General features: G+C 42.5%; 1 protein-coding gene across 1 annotated transcript in view; it reads left to right on the top strand.

Moving 5' to 3' along the window:
- The window catches only part of PHACTR1 (phosphatase and actin regulator 1), a 382,609-nt gene that overhangs the window by 17,818 nt on the left and 338,873 nt on the right, over window positions 1-25,918 (top strand). Inside the window, exon 2 of the mRNA XM_063451716.1 lies at window positions 18,780-18,926. Coding sequence (XP_063307786.1) covers window positions 18,780-18,926 — 147 coding nt within the window. The remainder of the gene's footprint in view (window positions 1-18,779; window positions 18,927-25,918) is intronic.

Genomic DNA, 25,918 nt, shown 5'->3' with positions numbered 1-25,918 from the left:
GATGCAAAAATCATTATTGCATTTGTTTAACCTTTTGAGTGCCGTATATATAATCCACGTTTTAAATCAATGATTGCGGCACATCAGACACCAAAAAGGGTTGAAAACATGTTGTAAATTATATATTACTTGTATACAGTATACTGTTTCTTCTCTAATACAATAAATTATTCTTATATATAAAATTATTCAAATTGTCAGCACAGAAAAATACAATTTAAAAATGAAGAATTTAGGAAAAAAGGTGCCAAATTTTTCCTGTCTTCACCTGACCCATGTACACAAAAGTGACTACAATTTGAAGGGGAATGCATCATTTATTTTTATAAATCAAAAATTGCAAATGTCTGCTTGCAAACTCAGGAGTTTAAACCTGAGTATCCGATGAGTGATGAGTGATAGGAAGATCAGTTCAGGTAAAGGAAAGTAATGATATATCAACTCTTGTAAAATATCTTTATATTTATATATTTTTTTGTTTTCAAATTACATTGATAATTAACTTGACCAGATATCCTGATGTAAGTACAGGTTTCACAAACTCCAGCAAATTTCTCATGGATAGCATACATTGGTGCAGCTAAATATACCTAAATACAGTAAATATGTCCCTCCTCCCGCAATGTATTAAATTGCGTAATGTTAAAGCCTATGGACTGTAATATGGAGGCATCTTAGAACAAAAAAAATAAAAATAAAACAGGGTGCAAGAGAATACTGAGAATGGATAACAGCTCAAATAGCTGTTCCCTGTTTAGTTCTCAGGAGGTTTAAGTTTATCTTGTGCAATTACAGAGAGAACATAAACCAATTGCATGTGTAAAATGTAGCCTGGTCCTCTCTGCATGAGATACAGCTACCTCAGATCATTTCAACCTTGTTAGTATTTATCAGGGAGGCATAGCTGACACCCCCATGTATAGAGAGCAAAAGGGTCAACGTCTTGATTACTCTTTTACGTAGAGAGAGACAAAAAAACAAAAACAAAAAAAACATGGTGAAAGAGAGAACAGACAACAGCTCGAATAGTTTGCTCTTTGGTAATCCTAGCTCAGTTATCAAGCTGATTTTAGCTCATCTTGTGACATTACCAAGAAACCCGATAAATTCAAAAGGGTGGTCCAGATCCTAAGTGAAGGCTGGCTCTCTCTGCACATGAGATACAACAACCCCAAATAATAATTGTTTCAGCCTGCTAAAGCCTCGTCAGTGAGGTATTGCAGATACCTCTCTAGGGAACGTGAGCAAGGGCCGTTTAACTTGTTGTGAGACAATGACCAGTGGACTAACTCTTGGGCTACTCTGCATGTAAAATACATAGAGTTCCATAGTTATCAATGGTGTGCAAGGCTATCTTTGCCAGCAGAGTATGAGTCTCATATATACTAACAAAAAAGCATGGAGACATCATTATCATCACTAGGTAACTTTCTAAAACTCATTAAAAAAATGTGCTATTTCCAATTATGCCACAAAAAGGAACAATACTTCTTAACTCAAATATGGCAATCAGATTTCTGTTTGGATCAGCAACCAGCAGGTCTGTGTTTCACCAGCAAGTGAGGATTTTGCAAACTGACCGCGGAATCTGTTTATGTGAGAGGCTTCGATTCATTCAATGTATGATTGTTATCTCCACAAGGAGATAGCAGACCTTCGGCTGGATTCACAAGCCCATTGGATTAATGAAGATAAAATAAATCCAAGGATAGCTAAATCAGGTTCCATTCTAACTGCTCTGATGGACAGGAACAAAGACGGAAGGTCACATGACGCATAGGATGCGTCTCGTAAACTTTTGTTCTATTTAGTGTCTTTCTACTGTGTGGTGATAGAGCTTACCCAATTGTATGTGCTGCAGGGTTAGCCAGGAATAATACATATAGCTACCTGTTGTTCTAAAGCACAGGACGAAGCTGCAGGTAAAGACATTACAAATTTTAATTCCGTAACCAGGCCTCCTGCTGCCGATCACTATGACGGTTGCCATGAGAACTGTTGCTTTTGGTGACAGACAAACGCTAATTTACTAAGAAGAAATGTAAAAATATATACCTGTTCCATTTAATACAATAATATGTATCTAACAATAGAGAGTTGGAGCTGGAAGCAAAACATTCAGTTATTAACCCTTTTGGTGTCAGCAAGCGCACTGTGCAGTGTTTTTCTGTGTTCTTTTTTTCTTTTGACATGTTTTTTATTATATATTTTTTTCCATAACAGTAAAAATAAGCATATAATATGAATATATATGTACAGACATCCCAACATGCAAAGCTGCATTTTTTGTGGCTTCACAAGATACTGCCGCCTCTCCCCTCCCAAGCGTGCTCAACCCCCCCAACACACACACACAGACAGACACACAGATACACGTACTGGCAAATACATACACTCTGGCACATACACACTGATACACAGATACACACATTGAAACACACACTGGTACATACACTCAGATACACACTGGCACATAGATACACACACTGACACATACACTCAGATAAACACACTGACACATGCACACAGATACACACATTGGCACACTCAGATATAGACACTGACACACACTGGCACATACACTCAGATACACACACACACTGGCACACAGACTCAGATACACACACTGGCACATACACTCAGATACACACACTGGCACACAGATACACACACTGGCACATACACATATTGACACAGTTAGATTTGCAGCCACCCTCTTGTTAGCTTACCTTTGTGTCCCAGAGGGTGGCTTGCTTGATGTTATGGTGCTGGCTGAGGCTGATGGGAGTGAGCATGCAGCAGGGGCTGTGGTGGGGAATAGAGTATGTACGAGTGGGGACAAGGTCTGGGGGGGGTGCTGGGGCTGTAGAGGGGGGGGGACAGGGGCTGTAGAGGGGGGACATACAGGGGCTGTAGAGGGGGGACATACAGGGGCTGTAGAGGGGTGTTAGGGTGTAAAAGGGAGGGCATGGAGTGTAGAGTGGGGACATGGACTGTAGAGTGGGGGGAGTATGGGGTGTGGTGAGGGCCAGGGGCTGTGGTGGGGGGTACAGGGGCTGTAAATGGGGCACAGGTACTATAGAAGGGGTGCACAGGGGCAACAGAAGGGGTGGTCAGGGGCTTTAGAAGGGAGGCCACAGGGACTGTACAGGGGCTATAGAAGAGGTAGACAGGGGCTGTAAAAGGGGCACAGAATCTGAGAGGGGGCACAGCATCTGAGAGGGAGCGCAGAGGCTGAGAGGGGGAGCAGGGTCTGAGAGGGGGAGCAGGGGCTGTATTAAGGGGAACAGGGATTATAGAAGGGGATAGGGAGTAAAGGGGGCCATGGACTGTAGTGGGGGGTCAGGGGCTGCGGTGGGGGCACTAGGCTATTGTGGGGGAACAAGGCTGTGGTGGGGGCACAGGGGCTGTTATGAGTGTCACAGGGGCTATAGAAGAGTGGGCAGGGGCACAGTGAGAATAGAAGGCATGGGTAGGGGCTGTAGAAGGGAGGGCACGGGGCTGTAGAAGGGAGGGCATAGGGGGCACAGGGGCTATAGAATGGGTAAGCAGGGGCTGTAAAAGGGGCGCAGGGGCTATAGAAGGGGTGGGTAGTGGCTCTAAAAGGGAGCACAGAGCCATAGAAAGGGGAACAGGGGCTGTAGAGGGGCCATGGGCGGAGAGGGGGTACAAGAGCTATAGAAAGGGAAGCAGGGTCTGTAGAGGGGCTGGGATTGAGAGGGGGCACAGGGGCTAAAGAAGGGGTGGCAGGGGCTGTAAAAGGGGCTTAGGGGCTATATAAAGGGGAACAGGGGCTGTAGAAGGGCCATAGGCTGAGAGGGGGCACAGGGGCTATAGAAGTGGTGGGCAGGGGCTGTAAATGGGCCATATGCTGAGAGGGGACACAGGGGCTATAGAAGTGGTGGGCAGGGGCTGTAAAGGGGGGGTGACAAAGTCTTACCTTGGACCAGGGAAGGGTGGGCAGGAGCCTGGAGCCTAGAGCCTGCAGCCAGCGCACAGCAGGCAGGAAGTTCATCCGGCCTCTCCTGATGATGTCAGGAGGAGGGGGCGTGACTTCCACTGCTCTTCTCCAGACACCCCGGCGGCAGGGCCGGTGCAAGGGTTTTTGCCGCCCTAGGCAAAAGAAAGATTTGCCGCCCCCCCCAGTGACATCACAATGCCCTACCCATATGATCTGCCATATGAACTAACGCCGCACTGTGCTGCACACAGTGTGTGTTTACATTAAAAAGCCTGCAGGGACAAACTATAGACACCAGAACCACTTCATTAAGCTGCAGTGGTTCTGGGGACTAAAGTGTCTCTTTAATGTGAGGTAAATTAGATATTAGTGTCACTAATAATATACTAGATTGCCTACTTAAAACCAGATGAGGATGGTGATGGGCTCTGGCTGCAGTCTGGCTCCACTGGTCTGGTGTAGAACAGGATCTCTGGAGGCTGTTTGTAACTGTGGTCACAAAATTCAATGTTCTGGGAGAACGGGAAGCAGCTCCATTTTTTAGGGCCCCTTACACAGCTCAAGGTCTGGGCCCCAGGGCCTGACGGTGAGTATGCCCATAAGGTCCACCCATAAGTCCACCTATATGTTCACTCACAAGAAGTGGAGTGTGTAGGGGATGTGTTATGGTAGAGGATCTAATGTGTGTGCTTATGGAATGTAGTGTATAGGGATACCAGTTTGTGTAGGTGATACAGTGTGTTTGTGTGTAGTGGAAGCAGTGTGTTTTTGTGTAAGGAATAGAAAGCAGTGTGTGTTTGTGTGTAAGGGATTTATTGTGTGTTTCTCGTTGTGTGTAAGGGATGCATTGTGTGAATCTGTGTTTGTATGCAAAAGGGATGCAAAGTGTGTTTCTGTGTATGTAAGGGATGCAGTGTGTGTGTCTGTAAGGGGTGCGTTGAGTGTGTGTAAGATGCATTGTGTTTCTGTGTGTGTGTAAGAGAAGCAATATGTGTTTGCATGTGTGTGTAAGGGATGCATTGTGTGTTTCTGTGTATGTGTGCAAAGGATGCAGTGTCTTTATGTGTAAGGGTTGCATTGTGTGTGTGTGTGTGTGTGTGTGTGTGTGTGTGTGTGTGTGTGTGTGTGTGTGTGTGTGTGTGTAATGGATGCATTGTGTGTTTATCTGTGTGTAAGGGAAGCATGTTGTGTTTTTGTGTGTGTAGGGATGCATTGTGTGTTTCTGAGTATGTATAGGGATGCATTGTGTGTGTGTGTAGTGTGAAAGATCTCCCTGTCCTGCCCCCTGTCCTATAGAGCTCTCCCTTCCGTCCCTTAGAGATCTTCCCTGCCCCTTAGTGGTCTCTCCTCTCCTCCCCTGTCACTTAGTGGTCTCTACTCTCCTCCCCCCACCTCCCTTAGTGGTCTCCTTTTCTCGACCGACTTTCTATTAGTGGTCTCTCGTTTCCCCCTTAGTGGTCTCTGCTCTCCTCTGCCCCCCTTTCCATTAGTGGTCTCTCCTTTCCCCCCCTCTTTCCATTAGTGGTCTCCCCCACACCCTAAGTCAGTGGCAGTCAACCTTTTTCTACCTACCGCCCACTAATGCATCTTTTAGGTTGAAAAAATTTCCTTACCGCCCACCAGTTTTCGCGCAAATGCGGAATATTTTTTAGAAAGGAGGGTGTTTTAGAAAAAATAAATGTACGTACATTTATCTTTTTATTTCTACTTAATGCAGGTTTATAAGGTTTTTAACTTTATAAAGTTTAATGAGAAAACAATAAAGTAAATTGAAATTACCTTTACTAGTGATTAATGAGATCCTTGAGGTTGATGCTGCGAGACTAAATATTTGATATCTGGTTCGATTTTCGTAAGGAACAAACAAAGGTCTCTTTCAGTGATATTCAGACGACTTCTCTGTTTGCGCATAATATGATTTCTCATTTGTGCGTCAGCTCATCTCCTCTCCCTCCTCAATTCCCCTCCCCACCTTTTTTTCCCTTTTTTCTATTTTTTAACCTTCCTTGTAGCAATGCCCAGTAGGAAGGCTGAGCTAGGTAGCCCACTTACTATAGTCCACTATAACAGACAGACACACACACATACAAGACACACATACAGACACACATACACAAATACAGACACATACATACACATACAGACACACACACATACAGACACACAGACACACACACATACAGACACACATACACACACACACACACATACACACACACGACACACATACATACACACAAGACACACATACATACACACAAGACACACATACACAAGACACATACATACATACAGGAACACAGACAGACACACATACACACAAGACACATACAGACACACACAAGACACACATACCAAATGACAGTCACACATACATACAGACACACACAGAGACACACACACACATACAGACACACACATAAGACATACATAGACACACACATATATACAGACACACACACACGACATACATACAAAGACACACACACACAAGACATACATACAAAGACACACACACACTATATTTAAGTCACCCTCCTGATTCCTACCTTTTAGATGCAGGAGGGTGACTTTCCCTGGGATCCAGTGGTGGCTCAGGTGGATGGGAGTCCCACTCTGACTCCCTGGTCTTCCTCCCGCGCGGCTCTCAGTGTTAGCTGGGAGGAGTGACGTGCAGTCACTTCCTCCCAGCTCTGTGATGTCACAATCCTCACAATCCACATCCATTGGGTGGCCCTGACAGCATGGGCCACCCGATGGACCCCTCCATATGCGGCCCCGGCGGTTTGCCGCACGGGCCGGGGCCGCAAATGGTCACGGCGGTACCCAGTCGCAGGGGTACCGCCGGCTCGCACCCACCCGCCCGGTCGTCACAACCTGGAAATCCCTACCGCCCACCTGGAATCCTAAAACGCCCACTAGTGGGCGGTAGGGACCAGGTTGACGACCCATGCCCTAAGTGGTCTCTTCTCATGCCCCCTTTCCATTAGTGGTCTCTACTCTCACCCCACCCTTCCCTTGTGGTCTATCCTCCACACCCCCTCCCTCCCTTAGTGTTCTCTGCTCTCCCCCCACCCTCCCTTAGCTGTCTCTCCTCAGCCCCCTCCCCTAGTGGTCTCTCCAGCACCCCTCCCTCCTTTAGTGGTCTCTCCCTCCCCCACGTTCTCCTCAACCCCCCTCCCTGTGTTCTCATCCCCCCCGTGTTCTCCTCCCCTTCTCCTCTTGTTCTTCTCTTCTTCCCCCCGTGTTCTCCTCTTCTCCCACCTGTAATCTTCTCTTCTTCTCCCCCCCCCCGTAATCTTCTTCTTCTCCCCCCCCTGTAATCTTCTCATCTTCTCCCCCCTCCCTGTAATCTTCTCTTCTTCTCCCCCCTCCCTCCCTATAATCTTCTCTTCTTCTCCCCCTCCCTCCCTATAATCTTCTCTTCTTCTCCCCCCTCCCTCCCTGTAATCTTCTCTTCTTCCCCCCCCTCCCTCCCTGTAATCTCTTCTTCTCCCCCTCCCTCCCTGTAATCTCTTCTTCTCCCCCCCTGTAATCTCTTCTTCTCCCCCCTGTAATATCTTCTTCTCCCCCTGTAATCTCTTCTTCTCCCCCCTGTAATCTCTTCTTCTCCCCCCTGTAATCTCTTCTTCTCCCCCGTAATCTCTTCTTCTCCCCCCGTAATCTCTTCTTCTCCCCCCCGTAATCTCTTCTTCTCCCCCCCTGTAATCTCTTCTTCTCCCCCACTGTAATCTCTTCTTCCCCCTCCCTCTTATCTCTTCTCCCCCCCACCTCCCTGTAATCTCTTCCCCCTGTAATCTCTTCTTTCCCCCCCATAATCTCTTCTCCCCCTCCCTCCCTCTAATCTCTTCTCCCCCCCCCCTCCTGTTTTCCTCACCTCCCCTTCCCTGTAGCGTGGCCGAGCTCCTCTCCGGTCCGCGGTACAGGAGTTTCTGTTTCCTGTACCCAGCCGGACTCACAGGAAGTGCACACTCAGTGTGCACTTCCTGTCAGTCCGGCCGGATCGCGGACCGGAGCGGAGCTCGGCCATGCTACAGGGAAGGGGAGGTGAGGCAGTGCGGCAGCCACCTGAGCGCTCTCTATAGATCGCTCAGGCGGCTGTGGCATTTAAAGGGCCGGCGATGGGGGCGCAGGGCACCCCCTCCTATATGGCACCCTAGGCGGCTGCCTAGTTCGCCTTATAGGAAGCGCCGGCCCTGCCCAGCGGTTTGCTGGGGAGTCTGAGAGAAGAGCAGTGGAAGTCACGCTACCACCTCCTAACATCATCAGGAAAGGCCGGACGAACTTCCTGCCTGCTGTCTGATGGCTTCTGGCTGCAGGGAGACAGGTGATGTGAAAAATCCTAGTCCTCAGCAAGAGGCAGGGGATTCAGATTTTTGCGTCCCCCTGTTCTGGCATTCTGAGGCGGCCGCCTGTGCCGCCTTATGGACGTGCCGGCCCTGGATATGGGAATCTTAATAGAAATCTATGAAGCTGTCTATATTCCAACTGAGACTCCCCATAACCATACCTCGGCACCGTGGATAAACCCATTAGTACCTACCTAATCCCAATTGGGCTGTGATGCACATGGGGCAGAGACACACTCCAAGCCACTCCCTCTCCCGTAGGGGACTTATTTATTGTTCTCCCACGCACAAGGGAAAGAGGTGGTGAACCAGTAGCTCATATCCCCAGTGCATACCGATGTGGGGCAAAGAAATACTCCAAACCACTCCCTCTCGCTCATAAGTAGGGGGCCTAACTATTCAGCTCCCACACACGAGGGGAGGGGGGGGTGAGCCAGCAACTCACCCCCCCACAATGCATCCCTATTGGGTTAAGGTGCACATGGGGTGGAGTCACACTCCGAACCCCTCCCTCCCGTTCACACGTAGGGAACCTGTTTATTATATTCCCACACACTCAGGAAGGGGAAATATTGCTCCATCAGGGACAAAATGTGTTCTCTACATTATTTGGCATGATTGGGGTTGCTGGAGGCTTTAGGGCCTGAAGACCCAGCTGTTGGGGCTTTTTAGTCTTGGATTGCCACAGTTGGAGAAGGTAGATGGCTATTAGTGTTTTCTTCATTTTTAAAACAGGCAGCTGCTTCTTTATTCAGCCACCATTATAAAATTTAAGATTAGTAGTATAGTCATTCACAAGGCCAATTAGAGGAATTGGGTGATCTTCAACTGTGACTGTCATGAAGGGGTGCTGGGGAATAGACCTTTACTGCACATCCCTCCATATGTCAGTTGGTTAGAGCAGTGGTAACATTACTCCTTTAGATCTGGGAAACTCAGTCAGTTAATAAACAAAAGTGATTTAATAGAGAAAAAATATTATTATTTATTTTTTTTAAATGGTCTCGCTGTTTATACATTAAACAGATTTACTGAATAAATATCAGGGAAGCCATCTTTACAATTAACCTATGTGAAGAGAAGATTGTTTATTTATTTAAAAATAAAATTACAATTGTGCTTAAAGGAACACTCTAGGCAACTTAATGTAGTGGTTCCAGGTACAAGATAGTGTCCTGCAGGCTGAACATTTTACTTTGATTGATTTTTCTTCTGGAATAGAAATGTACAATACAGGTGATAAGGTGCAATGCTTTGAAAAGCTGTAGAAGGTGATCCTGTTTAACGCAACATATGGCAGACAGCTGAGACACCTTCTGGACGATGTTGTAACTGCTTTTAACAGGGAAGCATAAGTGATACATTCCACAATTTATTTTTATTTTTTTGGATAAGCTTTTCAAATTATTTAATATTTTAGATAAACTTCTAAAATGATTTCATTTTTTTTTAATAATATTTTAAAATTATTTATATATTGATATATTTTAGATTTTTGATATTTTAGTATTTAGAAAAAAATTATTTATTCCAAAAACATTAAATCATATTTAATAATTTGAAATATATATATATATTAAATTGAGCCAATAGTGAGTAATGCCAATTGAGTGTAAGCATAAATACAATTTAAAATGTTTTCTATTTCTGATGTGTAAAGTAACTAAAATGTTTAGATTAAGCTTTCTTTATTTTCTTTTTTGCCACCCTTACTGTAAGTGTAACAATAGAATACTGTTTTACAAGTTTGTAAAATAACCCCCTAACTAATTCCCGCTTGTGCAGTGGACTAAACAAAAAAAGCCTTGTAACATTATCTGGGGTAAGAAATATGCTGCTGACATTATTCGCTCTTTGAGGATAAATCGTGCAAACAGCAGACAGCATCCCAGGGTTGGCCATCCCATATGGGTGGTAGCAGCACGTTATTCACGCGGCTCAGCTTAATTTCTTCCGGAGAAAAAGGGCGACTAGCATCATGGAGAGTGGTTCTTCCCCTTCAGGTATATGCCATGTACTCGAATATTGTGGTGCCATCCCCTGTTATCCAGGTCCTCAACCAGCCTCCTGAGATACAATAATATGGCTTTATTTCGGTGACAACAGCTCCAGTGTCCACTTTCATAAACATGTTCACCAAAAAAGCTTGCAGCTCTGCACTTATCTGCGAGGGGGTTTCCGAGTGTGCTGAATCAGACATTGATTATTCTGCACTGTTTGACCTAGGGTATATGGTGCCTATCTTGTCCCCACTGCGTGGATCTCTCAGGTCTCCTGGGGTGGAGGGAAAGTTGGCCATGGGGCTGGTAGAATGGCTGTGTGGGTTCAGTGGGGCAAAGGGCATTATAGCCTTTCTACTCCGCACCATAATACCTGCAATAAAGCTATTTTTTTAAGAGGCTTTTAGGTCAGAGTTGAGGAGCTCCTCGTCTATGCGTCCTTGTCCATTCACAGCTAGGTCTTGCACCCCAGTTTACTTTATTTTCTGACACACTTACTATTTTTTTCCCCAATATATTTTATTACTTTAAATGAAACTAAAGGACAGAATGGGTATCAGGGTTACATTACCAAACACCATAATAAGTAGCATATAAGATTATAAACATAACCTTGTCTATTCAAAGTAACTATTGCACTTTTTAAACCTGTCATGTCATAATCTTCACTATGTATTTTACTGTCTAAGTTGGGGAAAAACTATTTGAAGTGGAATCTTTCCATCAAGGGCACTAACGATTTGTTATGCTAGTTAAGGTATTGAAATGTTTTGTAAATAAGATTATTATGATTGTGTTCTAAAGACTTAATATAGACAGGGCCGTCTTTAATAGTGATTGGACCCTGGGCAAGCATTTGCTTGGGCCCCCTGGACCCTGCTGCCCTCCCACTCCCTGGCATGCAATCATGCCTTACACTCCAACCCAGTGGTGGAACTAATGCAGAGAAGCCCTGGTACAAGAAAGTTGTTTGGGCCTCCCCCTCTAGCACAAGAGTGGCGAAAAGATACATCTGTCATACAACTCCCACAATGCTATGCCAGCTGGGGATCTAGACTTTGCCCATCCTTGTAGGGTTGTATTTGTGTGCAGTGTTTGTGCATTTGAATGCAAGCCTGTTTTTGTATAGAGTATATGTGTGCATGTAGAGGTGTATTTGTATGTACCATTACAATTGGAATGCAGAGGTGTACTTGTGTGTAGTGTTTGCGTTTGAATGCAGGTGTGCAACTGTGAGTTGGTGTATGCATATCATTTTGGCATTTTAATACTGGGTTTTGTTTGTATGTAATATTTGCCTTCAGGGTTGTTATAGGATGTAGTGTTGTCTTCTAAACCTTTGTGTATAGTATTGGTGTTTGAGTAAAGGGTGTGTTTTATATATAATTTTGGAGTTTGAAATCAGGGGTGTGTTTGTCTGTAATGTTTGTGTTATCAGGGATGTGTTTGCATGTTGTTTTTGATTGCTGGGATGTATACACATACACAGTTACATACACATTAACACACATATAAACATACTGACACATGCACATACCTTGACACACAGATACACACACTGGCACATGCACACTGGCACATAAACACTCAGATACACACCGACACAGTTACACACTGGCACACACATACACACACTCTGACATACATGTGATCATGTGATAATTTTTATGTTTGCAGCAGGGCAGAAGCAGAGAGTTGGATGAGGCACAAAGCTTGTAAATGCTGATGCTGCTGTGGCAAGGCAAGCTGGTACTGTTATATGTAATGCACAACAAAAAAAAGAATTAAAACATAAAAAAACACTGTGCTTAAATGCAACTGCAGCAATAATTAAACTGATCTAAACAGAAAAAAAGCAGTGAGTGGAGGCACATAGTAGAAAGGCAGTGAGTGGGGGACAGGGTAAAAAAGCAGTGAGGGGGAAGGCAGGAGCAGTGAGAGGGGGCACCGAGAATCAGTGAGTGAGGGAACGCAGGGCAGGGGCAGAGAGTGGGGGCACAGAGAAGAGAAGAAGTAAGTGGGGGAAGGCAGGGCAGGTGCAGAGAGTGGGGGCATAGAGAAGAGAAGAAGTGAGTGGGGGTAGGCAGGGCAGGGGCAGAGAGTGGGGGCACAGAGAAGAGAAGAAGTAAGTGGGGAAGGCAGGACAGGGGCAGAGAGAAGAGAAGAGGTAAGTGGGGAAGGCAGGGAAGGGCCAGAGAGTGGGGGCACAGAGAAGAGAAGAAGTGAGTGGGGAAGGCAGGGCAGGGCCAGAGAGTGGGGGCACAGAGAAGATAAGCAGTAAGTGGGGGCAGAGAGAAGATAAGCAGTAAGTGGGGGAAAGCAGGGCAGGGGCAGTGAGTGGGGGCACAGAGAAGAGAAGAAGTGAGTGGGGAAGGCAGGGCAGGGGCATTGAGTGGGGGCACAGAGAAGATAAGCAGTAAGTGGGGGCAGAGAGAAGATAAGCAGTAAGTGAGGGAAAGCAGGACAGGGGCAGTGAGTGGGGGCACAGAGAAGAGAAGAAGTGAGTGGGGAAGGCAGGGCAGGGCCAGAGAGTGGGGGCACAGAGGAAGTGAGTGGGGAAGGCAGGGCAAGGGCAGAGAGTGGGGGCACAGAGAAGATAAGCAGTGAGTGGGGGATAGCAGGGCAGGCGCATTGAGTGGGGTGGTTTTTCTAAAAACTATCCTAGCTGCAGCCATTCACCCAGAAGGAGAGGATCAGGGACTGGACACACTTACCTTCAACTCAGCTTAGAGCTGGCTGAGGCTGATGAGAGTGGGAATGAGCAGCAGCTCATTCCTGCCTCTCCTCCCCATGCTGCTACCTGCTGCTGCCTCCTTCCTCCCGCGGTGCTCTCTTCTGAAGCTGTGAGGAAGTGATCGGCTGTCACTTCCTCCCAGCCAGCTAATACTACAGGGGCCGGTCGGCTCTTAACCCCTTAAGGACACATGACATGTGTGACATGTCATGATTCCCTTTTATTCCAGAAGTTTGGTCCTTAAGGGGTTAAAGGGCCAAGGCACCCCACCGGGTCCCTGTTCAGAGATACCCATCGGGTGGCCCTAAATGCATGGGCCACCTGATAGGCGACCTCCAAATTGTTGTGGGCCCAGAGGGCAGCTGCTTTGGGTCCCCCAGGAGTAACTGGGCACGGAGCAGCTGCCCCGTTTGCCCTGTGTTAAAGACGGCCCTGAATATAGAGCTCCCAATATCTAAAATTAATCTAAAAACTACACACCCCTCCCCATATGCATTAAGAGGGTCAAAATCAATTGGTCAAAACTCTTGGTGATTGAGGCAATTCAGGACCTTTAACTCATTTTATATTCACAACATCTACAGTCTTTCAAACTGAAGAAATCAAACTATTAACTGATTCAAATGTTATTTCATGAATAAGCCCCAAACTACATCTGAAACGTATTAACTGACCATAAATCCCCGCTAACCATGTAAAAGCCAGAGGCTCCAGCCTATTCTAACACACTGTGTGTATGAGGAACAGGGTATAGGTAAATTTAATGGAGTTGGTGGGCTTCTGTGTGCTCACCTACATGTCCTGTAGGTGAAATGAAAAAACACAATTCAATGCAAAAGAGCAGGTGCAAAGCAAACCACTTTAAAAAAAAATAATCTTCACACTACCATTTTACATCAACCTACCACATGTGGAGTGGTGGAGGGACACTGCACATGTCTGCTTTTGTTCCTGCCTTGTCGTTTCATATAAACTTACATACGTAGAAACAATGAGTGCCTAAATATGAGGAGCATTGTACAGTTCCTTTTTATTTTAGTGGGTCCTTGGGAACACTTCATTAATTAAACCATCCTACTTCACTGCCCAATATTGTTGGATTTAGTGGATTTCTCAGGCCCTTAATTTGTATTTAATTGGCACTTTCACTTAATAAATTCCTGCCTTCTTCCATCCACCATCTATACCAGGGGTGCCCGATATGTAGATCCTCAGATGTTTTAAAACAACAGCTTCCATGATTCTTTGTCATTCTAAATGCATTCCAATGGCATTCAAAGCACCATGGAAGTTGTAGTTCTACAACATTTGGGGTTCTACCTTTTGGGCATCCCTCATCTATCCGATCTAAACAGGGAATGTTTATACTTCATATTTCTTTTGCCATATTTGTTCAGGGATCCCAGATTGCAGGAAAAGAGTAGCAGAACTAAAATTATTGAATATGCCTGCAGCACTTGGTAACATTTCCATAATCTTGAGCTTTTTGTGGAATTTAGATGAAGTTTTCTGAAAGTGTTTTGTTGAATTTGTTTTAGTATAATATTTTAGAGAGAGGCAATTTTCTGTACTCCAAATGTTGTGGGCTACATCTTCCATAATGCTCTTATAAATAGACATAATGCTGGTAAATCATCAGGGGAGATGCAGTACACAACTTCTAGGCTAATAAATGTTGCCTACCCCAGTATTATTTTATAAATAAAGTTGCCAAGCGAATGCCTTTTACTGTATATAATATGGGGTTGTGTCGGAAAAAAAAGAGTTAATCTAAGCACCATAACGACAGTGCATTATTGTAATACTTGTGATGCAGAGAGTATCCTGTACTCACTTAGTGGCTTTTATCTGCACCAATTTGTTAAACTCATTGCAACTATAAACTAGCCTGGCTAAAAAAGGAGAAGTTTTATTTCCTCTTCCTATTGTAGTGCTTCTATCAACCAACTTGTACCACAAACACGGGTATGAATGATGTCTTTCCAAAAAAAGCCTCAGCATGCATACTTTGCTGAAAGGGAATTACAGGATCAGATCATCAGACCTCATAGATCAGAATGAGAGGCTTCCAATTGCTGAAACCTCTTCCTGGCCAGAAAGGTAGTTTTTCTTACCTTTTCGACATCACTGCACTGGACTTGTTCCATCTGCATAGAGGTGGGGCAGACCTCAGGTAAAAAGATCTTGATGATCTCAGTCAATCAATTGCTTTCCCATAGGAAAGCATTGGGAGGATGTTGCACCTCATTGCACCATTCAGCATGTCCTCAAAGAGATTCACTGAATCAGTGCATCTCTAAGGAGAACATTCAGCATCCTCATGCAGAGCGTGGAGATGCTGAACGTAGATCCTGCAAAGATTGCAAGAGCTAACCCAGGAATTTCATTTAGTGGCTGTCTGAGTAAGGTATAACTAGGCAACATTTACATTGCTAATCCTACAGGTACAGGCTATGGACACCACAACCACCACATTAAGCTGTAGTGATTATAGTGACTAGAGTGTCCCTTTAAGAATAACTGAAGTATACAAAATAAGGTTGACCTCATCAGCGTTGGCCTTATTTTTAAAACCTTAGAATTAGAACACATGAGGCTACCTGTTAAAACCCATCAATTAATTATGTTTGCAATCTATGAAACATAAAAACGTGGCAATCTTACTTTTTGTGCAGACTTGTGGCATCAAAAAATCTAATCATTAATAACATTCCAGTAATTATTTATACCCAATACATTACTACGTATACTGAAGTTTGGAATAGCCTTCCAGCTGAAGTGGTAGAGGTTAACACAGTAAAGGCGTTTAAGCATGCATGGGATATGCATAAGGCTATCCTAACTAGAAGATAAGGCCAGGGACTAATGAAAGTATTTAAAAAAATTGGGCAGATTAGATGGGCCGAATGGTTCTTATCTGCCGTCACATTCTATGTTTCTATGTTTCTACTTAATTTGTGTTAATAAAAGGCCACCCTAGGCTGGAAATAACCAATTTTTTTTAAAGTGCATTATTACATAACACATTAAAAATAGCTATATATTAACACCCAATCTAAAATAACAAAAGGTAAAAAAAAGTTACTCAGTTGTCAAATGTATTGTTTTTCTATAAATCATTACATTATAAATCTTGACCTTTTCTCATTATAGAAAGTAGCTAGGCCGATAAGAAGTCTCCCAATCTGGTCTGACCTGCTGGACATTTTAAACTCAGCACTTAAGGGTTAAAGTCAAGATTATGTATTGTTTAACTTTCTTTGCTTAAGATAGATTAATTATTAATATTATTATTTTTTATTTATGAAGTGCCAACATATTCTGCAGCGCTGTACAATGGGTTGACTAACAGACATGTATATGTAACCAGACAAGTTCGACACACAGGAACAGATGGGGTTGAGGGCCCTACTCAAACAAGCTTACATTCTAGAGAGAGTGATATATAGTGACACAGAAGGTAAGGGAAGGGAGAGGAGTAGGTTGCTATCACATGTATATATCTGTCACACTGTCTGCTTCAGTATATGGGTGGGGGGAGGGGGGCCTGGCTAGATCTTTGAGCATTGTGCAATTTGTGTCAGAGCACAGGTTTTAGAACTTACAATTTATTCAAATGTCTCCTTATAAAAACTGTTGACTGACTACAACTCCCAGAAAACATTGCTGTGATTTTTGATGACACATGCAAATGTGTCACTGACCACTGAAGGTGAGATTGGAGGATCAGAAAGCAGTATATAAGCACCTACTGTAACCAGCAAGGATAAATATCAGAATAAGATAGATGGGACAAAACTGATCTTTTAACAAAACTAAACAAAATTGTGCATGTGAAAAATACAACTAATTATTAAAGGAACACTATAGTAACCTAAATTACTTTAGATAAATAAAGCAGTTTTAGTGTATAGATCATTTCCCTGCAATTTCACTGCTCCATTCACTGTCATTTAGGAGTTAAATCACTTTGTTTCTGTTTATGCAACCCTAGCCACACCTCCCCTGGCTATGATTGACAGAGCCTGCATGAACAAAAAATACTGGTTTCACTTTCAAACAGATGTAATTTACCTTAAATAATTGTATCTCAATCTCTAAATTGAACTTTAATCACATACAGGAGGCTCTTGCAGGGTCTAGCAAGCTATTAACATAGTAGGGGGATAAGAAAATCTTAATTAAACAGAACTTGCAATAAAGAAAGCCTAAATAGGGCTCTCTTTACAGGAAGTGTTTATGGAAGGCTGTGCAAGTCACATGCAGGGAGGTGTGACTAGGGTTCATAAACAAAGGGATTTAACTCCTAAATGGCAGAGGATTAAGCAGTGAGGCTGCAGGGGCATGTTCTATACACCAAAACTACTTCATTAAGCTAAAGTTGTTCAGGTGACTATAGTGTCCCTTTAAGGCCAAACACTATAACATGCATGCATGTTGTGGTAATGTCTGGATGGTCCATTTATATTCAAAAGAATAATTGATTTTTCCTAAAACAAAACCACCACACCTGGAAAACATGTTGAGGATTTTTAATTAACTTTGAGTTATTTACTGTGAATTTCAGAGAACAGATATGGGCACTGCTTAGTTTAAACCAGTACAGTCACATTTTCCAAGATCTGCTATTTTTTTTCTCAACTTTGCAATTTCCTCATCATTTCTCCACAACCCCAATTTAACGAAATAATCTTTTTCGAATAGAAAAAAAAAATCTAAATAGAATGTCAGTATTCATAACTATAAACATGGAGCAAAGGACTGACTTTTTTACAAAAATATCTGATTCAATATATTAGTTGAACCCCATAAAACGAAAATGAAAAAAAAAAGTTTATTTTTTTTAAAGTGGGGTTCGAAAACTGACTTTGTCAACCTGTATATTTTCCAGAAAACCAAACACTGAATATATAAACAGCCAAAATGTCTCAGCCCCTGTAGTACACACAGCTGGAATAGACCGTACGCTTTCCTATTGCCTCCATAGCATTGAGGATCTGTCACTCATCAGGAAAGCCCAGTCTCCCAGCATGTACTATTACTCGTTTTTGGAAAAATTAATCAAACATGAAGCTGACCCGTGCTAATTGCAGACAACAATGCACAATAAGAGCTTGGTTTGTGTCCTAGTTTTGAACATTAGTGAAATGGTAGAACAGAAAAAGGTCCCTATTGTCAGAATTAGTTCATTCGTGTAATGTGGTTATTTTGCTTCAATATATCATAGCCAGCTTAGCCACTCATGTCATCCAGAGGTATCTGGCGTTAACCCTTTCCAGCCCAGCCACTCTAGCTGTCCAGACATTGAGAGCCAAGATAAGAGCCCTGGTTGGACATGACTGGGTGTTCCTCCTCCTGCATGAGATGCCCTTAGTCACTGGGCTGGCTATGACTTGTGTAGTGATCATTGACAAATGAGTCTGCAGCATGTGTGAGCTGGGGGGTTGGGATTCCCTCACCTCCAAATCCCTGATGCTCTCTGCTCCAGCTCCTATCTACATCCAGATCCTTAACACATTTTCTCTCTCTCCCTCCTCCCCTTCCCCTGTCTCCTTCTGCCTTTTTTCCTTGTCCCCTCCCCCATGCCTCTCTCTATCCCCCTTTCTCTTCCTATGTATTCGCCTTTTCCTCTCTATCACTCACTCCTCCACCTCTCCCCCCCTCTTCCTGGCTCTCCTTCTCCCTCCTTCCCTTCCTCTCACCCCCTTATGTTTTTGGCTTCCCCTCTGCATTAGCTCGCCGGGCCACCTTGTTCACTGCTCACCCCTTAATGGCGGCATCTTCAGAGGAGGAGACTGACCGGCGACCCATCAGGAGAGTCCGGTCAAAAAGTGACACCCCTTATCTGGCCGAGGTCAGGATTTCTCTCAACCTGGAGACAGGTAAGATCCTCCCTCTGTCGATCAGCTGGCGCTGTCCACTCAGTGGTGCTGAAAGCCTGAGCCCGCTCTATACATTGTATCAGTGTAACTATATCCTTTGTGTTCTATAGGGATCTTACTCAGGTGTCACAGAGAGTCACTATGTGACATGTCCCAGAGCTGTAACTAGGCTTCTCCAGGCATATTCTAACTATCATGTCACAATGTATTCAGCATCTCCCTCCTTACTCAGCCATTCATTGTATGCCTGCACCCACACGGCGATTTAAACCCCCCAATGACTATTAAAATATTGCATTCATCATTCAGATTATACTATACTGAATACTTTGAGCAAGTTTACAAACTATAAATGCGCTAAGCACTGAACACCTGCATACCTTTATCTATAAATGCGCTAAGGTTCAACGTGGAATCATTCATTTAATGGCAGTGAAGGAAACACTTTAAATGTACCAGAGTAACATGCCATTGAGAAAATGTAGATATGAATGTGTATAAGGTGAGCTGTAGAGATAACTCATTTAAGGCCTGCCGGTTCATTTTCTTGCTTGCTTTATCCGATGGTGACAAAAACACATCAGCTGTGAATAGGGAAAGGCATGTATTGCTAGATAGAAACATAGAAACATAGAGTTTACACTTACAATGCAGGATTCTGCTATGCAACCATTATATTAATGTTTAGAAATAATTCTGAATTTCAGCAATGCTATATTTTGGAATCTGTTTGCAATTAATCCCAAAATACTGTCTTTTCATTGATAAATCTATCACTTGTACTTACTATACGAATCAATGTAAGAATTGTACACCGTTCAACTGACATATTTAAAGTAATGTGACAAACTAACATATTGGCTTGTCACTACATTGGAAGATAAAACATTCTGATTGCTGTTAATTGTTGCTATAAGGCATGTTGTAATATCTAATGAAAAGTGTTACTCTGCAATTCATATTTAATATTGGACTAGATTTCAATGGTTTTTATATTATTCTTATTGTAAACAGAAAGCAATGCATTTAAAACACCGTTGCAGATAAGAAACATGTTATTTGTGTGTGAAAGCAATCCTTAGCACAATGGGTTAATGTATTCTGCAATGTTATGTTTAAAGATCTAATGTTATATTTACTCATCAGGCAATGCAAATGCAAATGTGAGGAGATATAAGGGCAAACATGAGCGATCTAGGTGGCTAATTTTATCATACAAATATTTTTAAGCATCTTTGCTGGCTTGAATAAAATGATGTGTTGCCATGGAGATTGGAGTGCAATGGTTGAGAGAGGATTGCTCACAGACCAGTCAATCAAACGAGGAGTTTCACTAGAGTAGTTCATTATAGCCAGATCTACTGCATGCAATTTATTCCCCAAACCCAATATAACCTGGGGCTGAATTAAAAATCTATCTACCTATGTGTGTGTGTGTCTGTCTGTCTGTCTGTTTGTCTTTCTGTCAATCAAGGTTCTTCTCACGAAAGTGCACCTACATGTGAGATACTCATGTAAAAATAATGATACAATGTAATATCTGATTGCTAAATATCTGCTATGTTATCATTGCTGATGTCTTGAATTAGCCTATGTTTGTGGTCGGTCTTTGCTTACTGTATCACTCACTGACCGTGAAGTTTTTAAAGGCAACAGAAGAACAATAAAATATGATTTCATTTAATAATTGTCCTCTGTGGAGAACAAGCCGGAACGTTGTGATTTAGGAGCTGTCTTTTCTGATAGTGCTGAAATTGCTTTACTAAGTGCGGCGATTAATACATTTCACAAACCACGTTTGTTCTGGAGACAGCGCTGGTGTTTGCTGAGACTTGTCTTTAGTTTTAATTAAATGTTTGTTAGGTTTTATTGCTTTCTACATCATGCTGCAATGTGCAATCTAACTCCACGTTTGTGGTTTTAGCAGGAAAAAAAGTTATTAGTGCAAAAAAAGGTTATAACCGTAAATGTTTTAACACTATGGGTAAATGCATTATATATTGTGTTATATATTATATATTAATCATAAATGCATTCATATGTTGTATGTCTCCTATATAACTGTGCACAACAATAGAACAGTATCTGCTGTTACTATAAATACAGTCTTGAACTCTGAGTATTGGGTGAGTCATAGCCCACAGCAGTTAGAGTGCCAGTGGCTATTGGGCTATTGATTCTTGCCCAGGAGGACTCATCCAACACAAAATAAAGGTCACACAGACCTGCTACCTTAATTAGCTTAAAGAGACAGTACATATATACATATATTGTATTACACCTTTGAAAGTCCGGTGCATTCCGAATCTGAGTCAAAGGTCCTTTTAGGTATTGTTAAAACATTTAGAAAAACATTTAAAAATAAATGCAACATTATAATAACAATCTGAAAGTATGCATTTATAAGTAAGGTTACATTTAAAATATATAAATATAAAAATAAATGAAAGGTTTTCCAACACAGCCTAGCAACTTAATGATTAACTACATGCATATATCAAGATAGTTTTTTTTTATGTTCTGTTGGCTGTTGTTTAGCTAAAGGAACACCATTGTACTGGAATACATATTTAGCTATCTGGCCCTCTTCTCTATTGAGATCAAAGGTTTTTAATTTACCATTTCTCCAACACCGCACCAGTCTGGCTGCAGGTGGTCCTGTCAGCCCCAGCCTCTATGGCTGAGATCTTGATGATTTCAGCCAATCCAATGCTTTCCAATATGAAATCATCGGGAGACTCTTGTGCATGCACGGCAAAATGCCACACTGCGCCAATTAGCATCTCCTCACAGAGATGCATTGAATCAATACATCTCTATGGAGAATGTTTAGCACATCCATGCAGAGCGTGGAAATGCACACTGTGCAGCACTGGACCAGGAAGCACCTCTAGTGGTAGTCTGAGTGACTGCCACTAGAGGTGTTACTAGGCAGTACTGTCTGAAAAGGCAGTGATTACATTGAAAACCCTGCATGGACAGGCTAAAGACACCAGGGACACTACATTAAAGGGACAATACAGGCACACAGACCACTTCATCTCATTGACAGGTTCTTGGTGCGGTGTTCCATGTCCCTTGACCCTTCAAAGGTAATTATTGCAGTTTCTAATAAACTGCATTAATAACTTTTGAGGGTTGACTCCACCTCTAGTTGCTGTCTGCCAGAGAGCCAATAGAAGGACGCTGGACATCCTAATGCTATGCATGAGGACATCCAGCATCCCCGAAACCCAACAGGAAACCATTCTATAATACTTTCCTATGGAGGAAGTCCTAATGCAAGCATGGTTATTGCTGCGCATGCGCATTGTTTTCCCTGCCAGCTGATATCTGTGGAGAGGAGGCACCGCCAAAACCGGTGCCAAGGGACATTGGCATTGGAATCAGGTAAGTGACAGAAGGGATTTTTAACTCCTTCTGCACCATGGGGGGAGGGGGCACTATAGCGAGCTATAGTGCCAGGAAAATAAATGTGTTGTGCATATCTATAGAGACAGAGAAAGAGAAGAGCATGTACATAATTATGAACCATGTAAAATGGGAAAAACCTCACTGAGGGGTTCTGACAAAACCATTACAAACCAAAGACCAACATTTCTCCAGAACCCTAAATTGGCAATATTTTTCTGTAATAAAAGTTTTGTATCTTTTAAATTGCATGATATATTCAGGCTTGAGTTAGTGCTAATGCTAGTGTTAATGTAATAAAGGAGTTAATTATGTCAGGATAGTGCAGAGGTAAAGGGTTACAGTTAGGACAATGGTTATTGGTTAGGGTCATGTTGGATACATCTAGTGTATGATTAATGGTTAGAGGTTGTGTGGTGCAAGGTAAATGGTGAATGCTAGCGTGATGCATGGTTTAATGGCAAGTTAGGATAGTGTAGGGGTTAATATTTATTGTTAGTGTATGATTGGTTGGTTAGTTGTTAGTGTTACCTGGTTATTTACTATAGAGAAGATAATTGAATTTAAGGCAAAAAAAAAACTGAATTAGAAAAATGTTCCAAATCAGTTAAGCTTCCAGTATAGCTACTTTAGTCGAAAATTGAAAAAAATTACACTGAATATTCTCTTCAGTTATTAACCCTGTTAGTATAGTGATTAAGGTTTAGTGATAGTGTACTGTAGTGTAGGGGCTTGATATGTTATAGTGTGAGTTTAGTGTACTGTGTATGAGTAGTGTAGGGATAAAGGGAAGACTTTATTGTAAGGGCGGCACTAGAAGATCCAGTCCTGGAAGTGTGACAATTGCCACTGGGGAGAGCAACTTCAACTAATCTCAAGCAGCCCAGGCATACATGTCCTAGTTCTGCCTAAGACTAGAGCTTCTTGAACTGTGAGATAATCTATGCTTTATTTCCTGTTAATTGTGGGAAATAATAGCACACATGATGCCTCCACTTATATGTATATACATACATGATGAGGTCATTATTTTATATATATATCTCCTTGGGCACAGAAACTTGAGAAATCATGTTTCCACAACTTGCCATAGAAATGAGCACAAACAGGCATCATATTTCTTTGCCCAAGAAGGTCTTCTTAAAGTCTAATTTGAGATGTACAAGTGATGCATAACAGTAATTTCTCTATTTGCATTGTGGAGAGTTTTATCATGTTTGGTCTCACCACAATCTTTTACATTACATTACAATCTGGTCTATAGCTATATGCTCTCAGAGAGACTTCAACTGCCAGACCAGGACCAGCGCCATGCTGATGAGATCCAGAAGTTCAGAACCACAATCCATGGCTGTTTTCTGGTCACTGGTCCTTCTGGATATTTTTGTTGAACAAAGGCTGTGTTTTAAACAATGTCTGTTGCTTAGGATATATGTAGAAATGTAGTATGAAGTCTGAAACATGATACCTTTCTATCTTCATTTATGTGTCAAGCTTTTGTCTTTGGGATTTTTGTGGAAACATGATTTCTCAAGATTCAGTGCCCAATGAGGTTGTCTTAACGTCCACCTTGAGATATACAGGTGATGATATATATATATAAACACGTACATATGTATGTATATGCATATATATGGAGGGAGTGAGAGTCAGGTAGATCCTGAAGTCCAAGCTCAGATGCAGGGACAAGACCCACTCCATCAATATATGTGCCATACCAGGCATCAGGTACTCAACTAGGATAATAAGCTGACCAAGAGAAGAGCTATACAACATAGATATCAAGACCTGAAACTACTAACAAGGAATGGAGCATTCAACTGAAAATCTAGTACTCAGAGACTTTACACCAGCTGGAAAAAATGAGGTTGGGACCTAGTGAGTGTCAAGGCCACAGTCCTGAATGAAACATAGAGCATCCCAAGTACATGATGAAGCTGGCTCTCAAAAATGAGTGGATGTGACTTACATTGCAAAATCCTAACAGTGGCTGGAAGAAGAAGGACCTAAAGACAGCACTGAGGCACTCCTAGCAGCTCAGGAACAGACACTCAGTACAAGATCAATAGAAACGTATAAAATTAAGCCCTGCGATTAAACTCCCACTATTCCTGCGTGACAGCAATGACTATAGTACACATCACCCCCAATAAATACAATAAAAACACACAAAGAAAAAGTCACTTGTGCACTATCCCAAATGCTATGCATATTTAAATAACTGAAGACTGTTTAGTATCACTCCAAGATCAGTAGAAGTAGTTGTCTACCACATGGGACAGGACCTAAGCGGCAGACTGTGTGAAGAGGTCTAAGAGACAATCCAGCAAATAGTAGTACTGAAACATCTGCACAGGATTTGGGCTGGACCTGCCTCTGTCCAAGTAGGAGGCGCCTCAGAGGGTAGAATAACATGGCAAAGATCCTGTTGTACTTCCTGATCCAGACATACAAGTTGGTACTGGACAACCAAAAGTGATGGTAGGCAAGAAACACAAGACCGCAGTGTTGATATATGTGTCAATACCCAGTGACCATAGCATCACAAAGAAGGAGCATGAGAATGTGGTTAAATACCAATGGCTAAAAGGGGAGTTGGAAAGGGAGTGTAAAGTTAAAATATTGGTAGTCTCAATTGTGATAGCAGAACTAAATACTGTAGCCAGCCAAGTTGGAAGAGTTGTTTCAGCAGATTCCAAGATGGACATCTGAGATCTCTGACCAGAAGAGTGCAGTTCTAGGAACAGCTAAGTTACTGCACAGGGCCATCAGAGCCCTCTAGGAAAGGACTCGTGAATAAAGAATTCACAAAGAAAGTGTATGTGTGTGTATATATATATATATATATATATATATATATATATATATAAAATTGTAACATTCTTTTTCTTCCAAAAATTGAGAAGTTTCATATTCTGGCAGATCTGCTGCCTTGTCTTATCAAAATTTACATGCATTATTAATATGTAGGTTATGTGAGAGTGTTAAAAAAAAACAAAAACCGTGCAAGTCATAGAGAAGCTGTGAAGATGATTTGCTGAGCTCAGCAGCAGTGATGGAATTCCAGCAACAACAATGCTTGTTCTGTTCTTGAGTTAGTTACAGCTTGAGGTGATGTGATGTAGAGTGTAAGGTATACATTCACTGAACAGTGAGTTGTGATGGTTTGGCTCTTTAGGCTAAACATTTCACACCCAGCTAAATTATAGAAAGTTGGGAAAGTGTTTGGAATTCATCAGGGCTTTCCCTTTTTTTATATTAATCTGTTTAAACATAAAATGTGAATTCACAACAATTCTTACTTTGGTGAATGATCCTGTTAACGTCCCCTTACTATTTTCACATCATACAATATGTAGCATGAAGAACCAAGGTCTACTCTGAGAACCATTATTTGCCTGCACGGATCAAATATTTTGTATAGTTATGACTATATTATATATGGAGACTGTAATGAAAACAAACCAATAGTAAAGGGGCTTCAGATGAGTAACATATCATCCTTTTCAAGAAGATGTTGCAAGAGCAAGGATGCATCTCTTTGTTGCTTATGGAATATCATCCATCATATCTAATTAGTG

The sequence above is a fragment of the Pelobates fuscus genome, chromosome 4 (genome assembly GCF_036172605.1).
Source record: "Pelobates fuscus isolate aPelFus1 chromosome 4, aPelFus1.pri, whole genome shotgun sequence".
NCBI lineage: Eukaryota > Metazoa > Chordata > Amphibia > Anura > Pelobatidae > Pelobates > Pelobates fuscus.
This window is presented reverse-complemented; position numbering and strand designations above follow the sequence as displayed.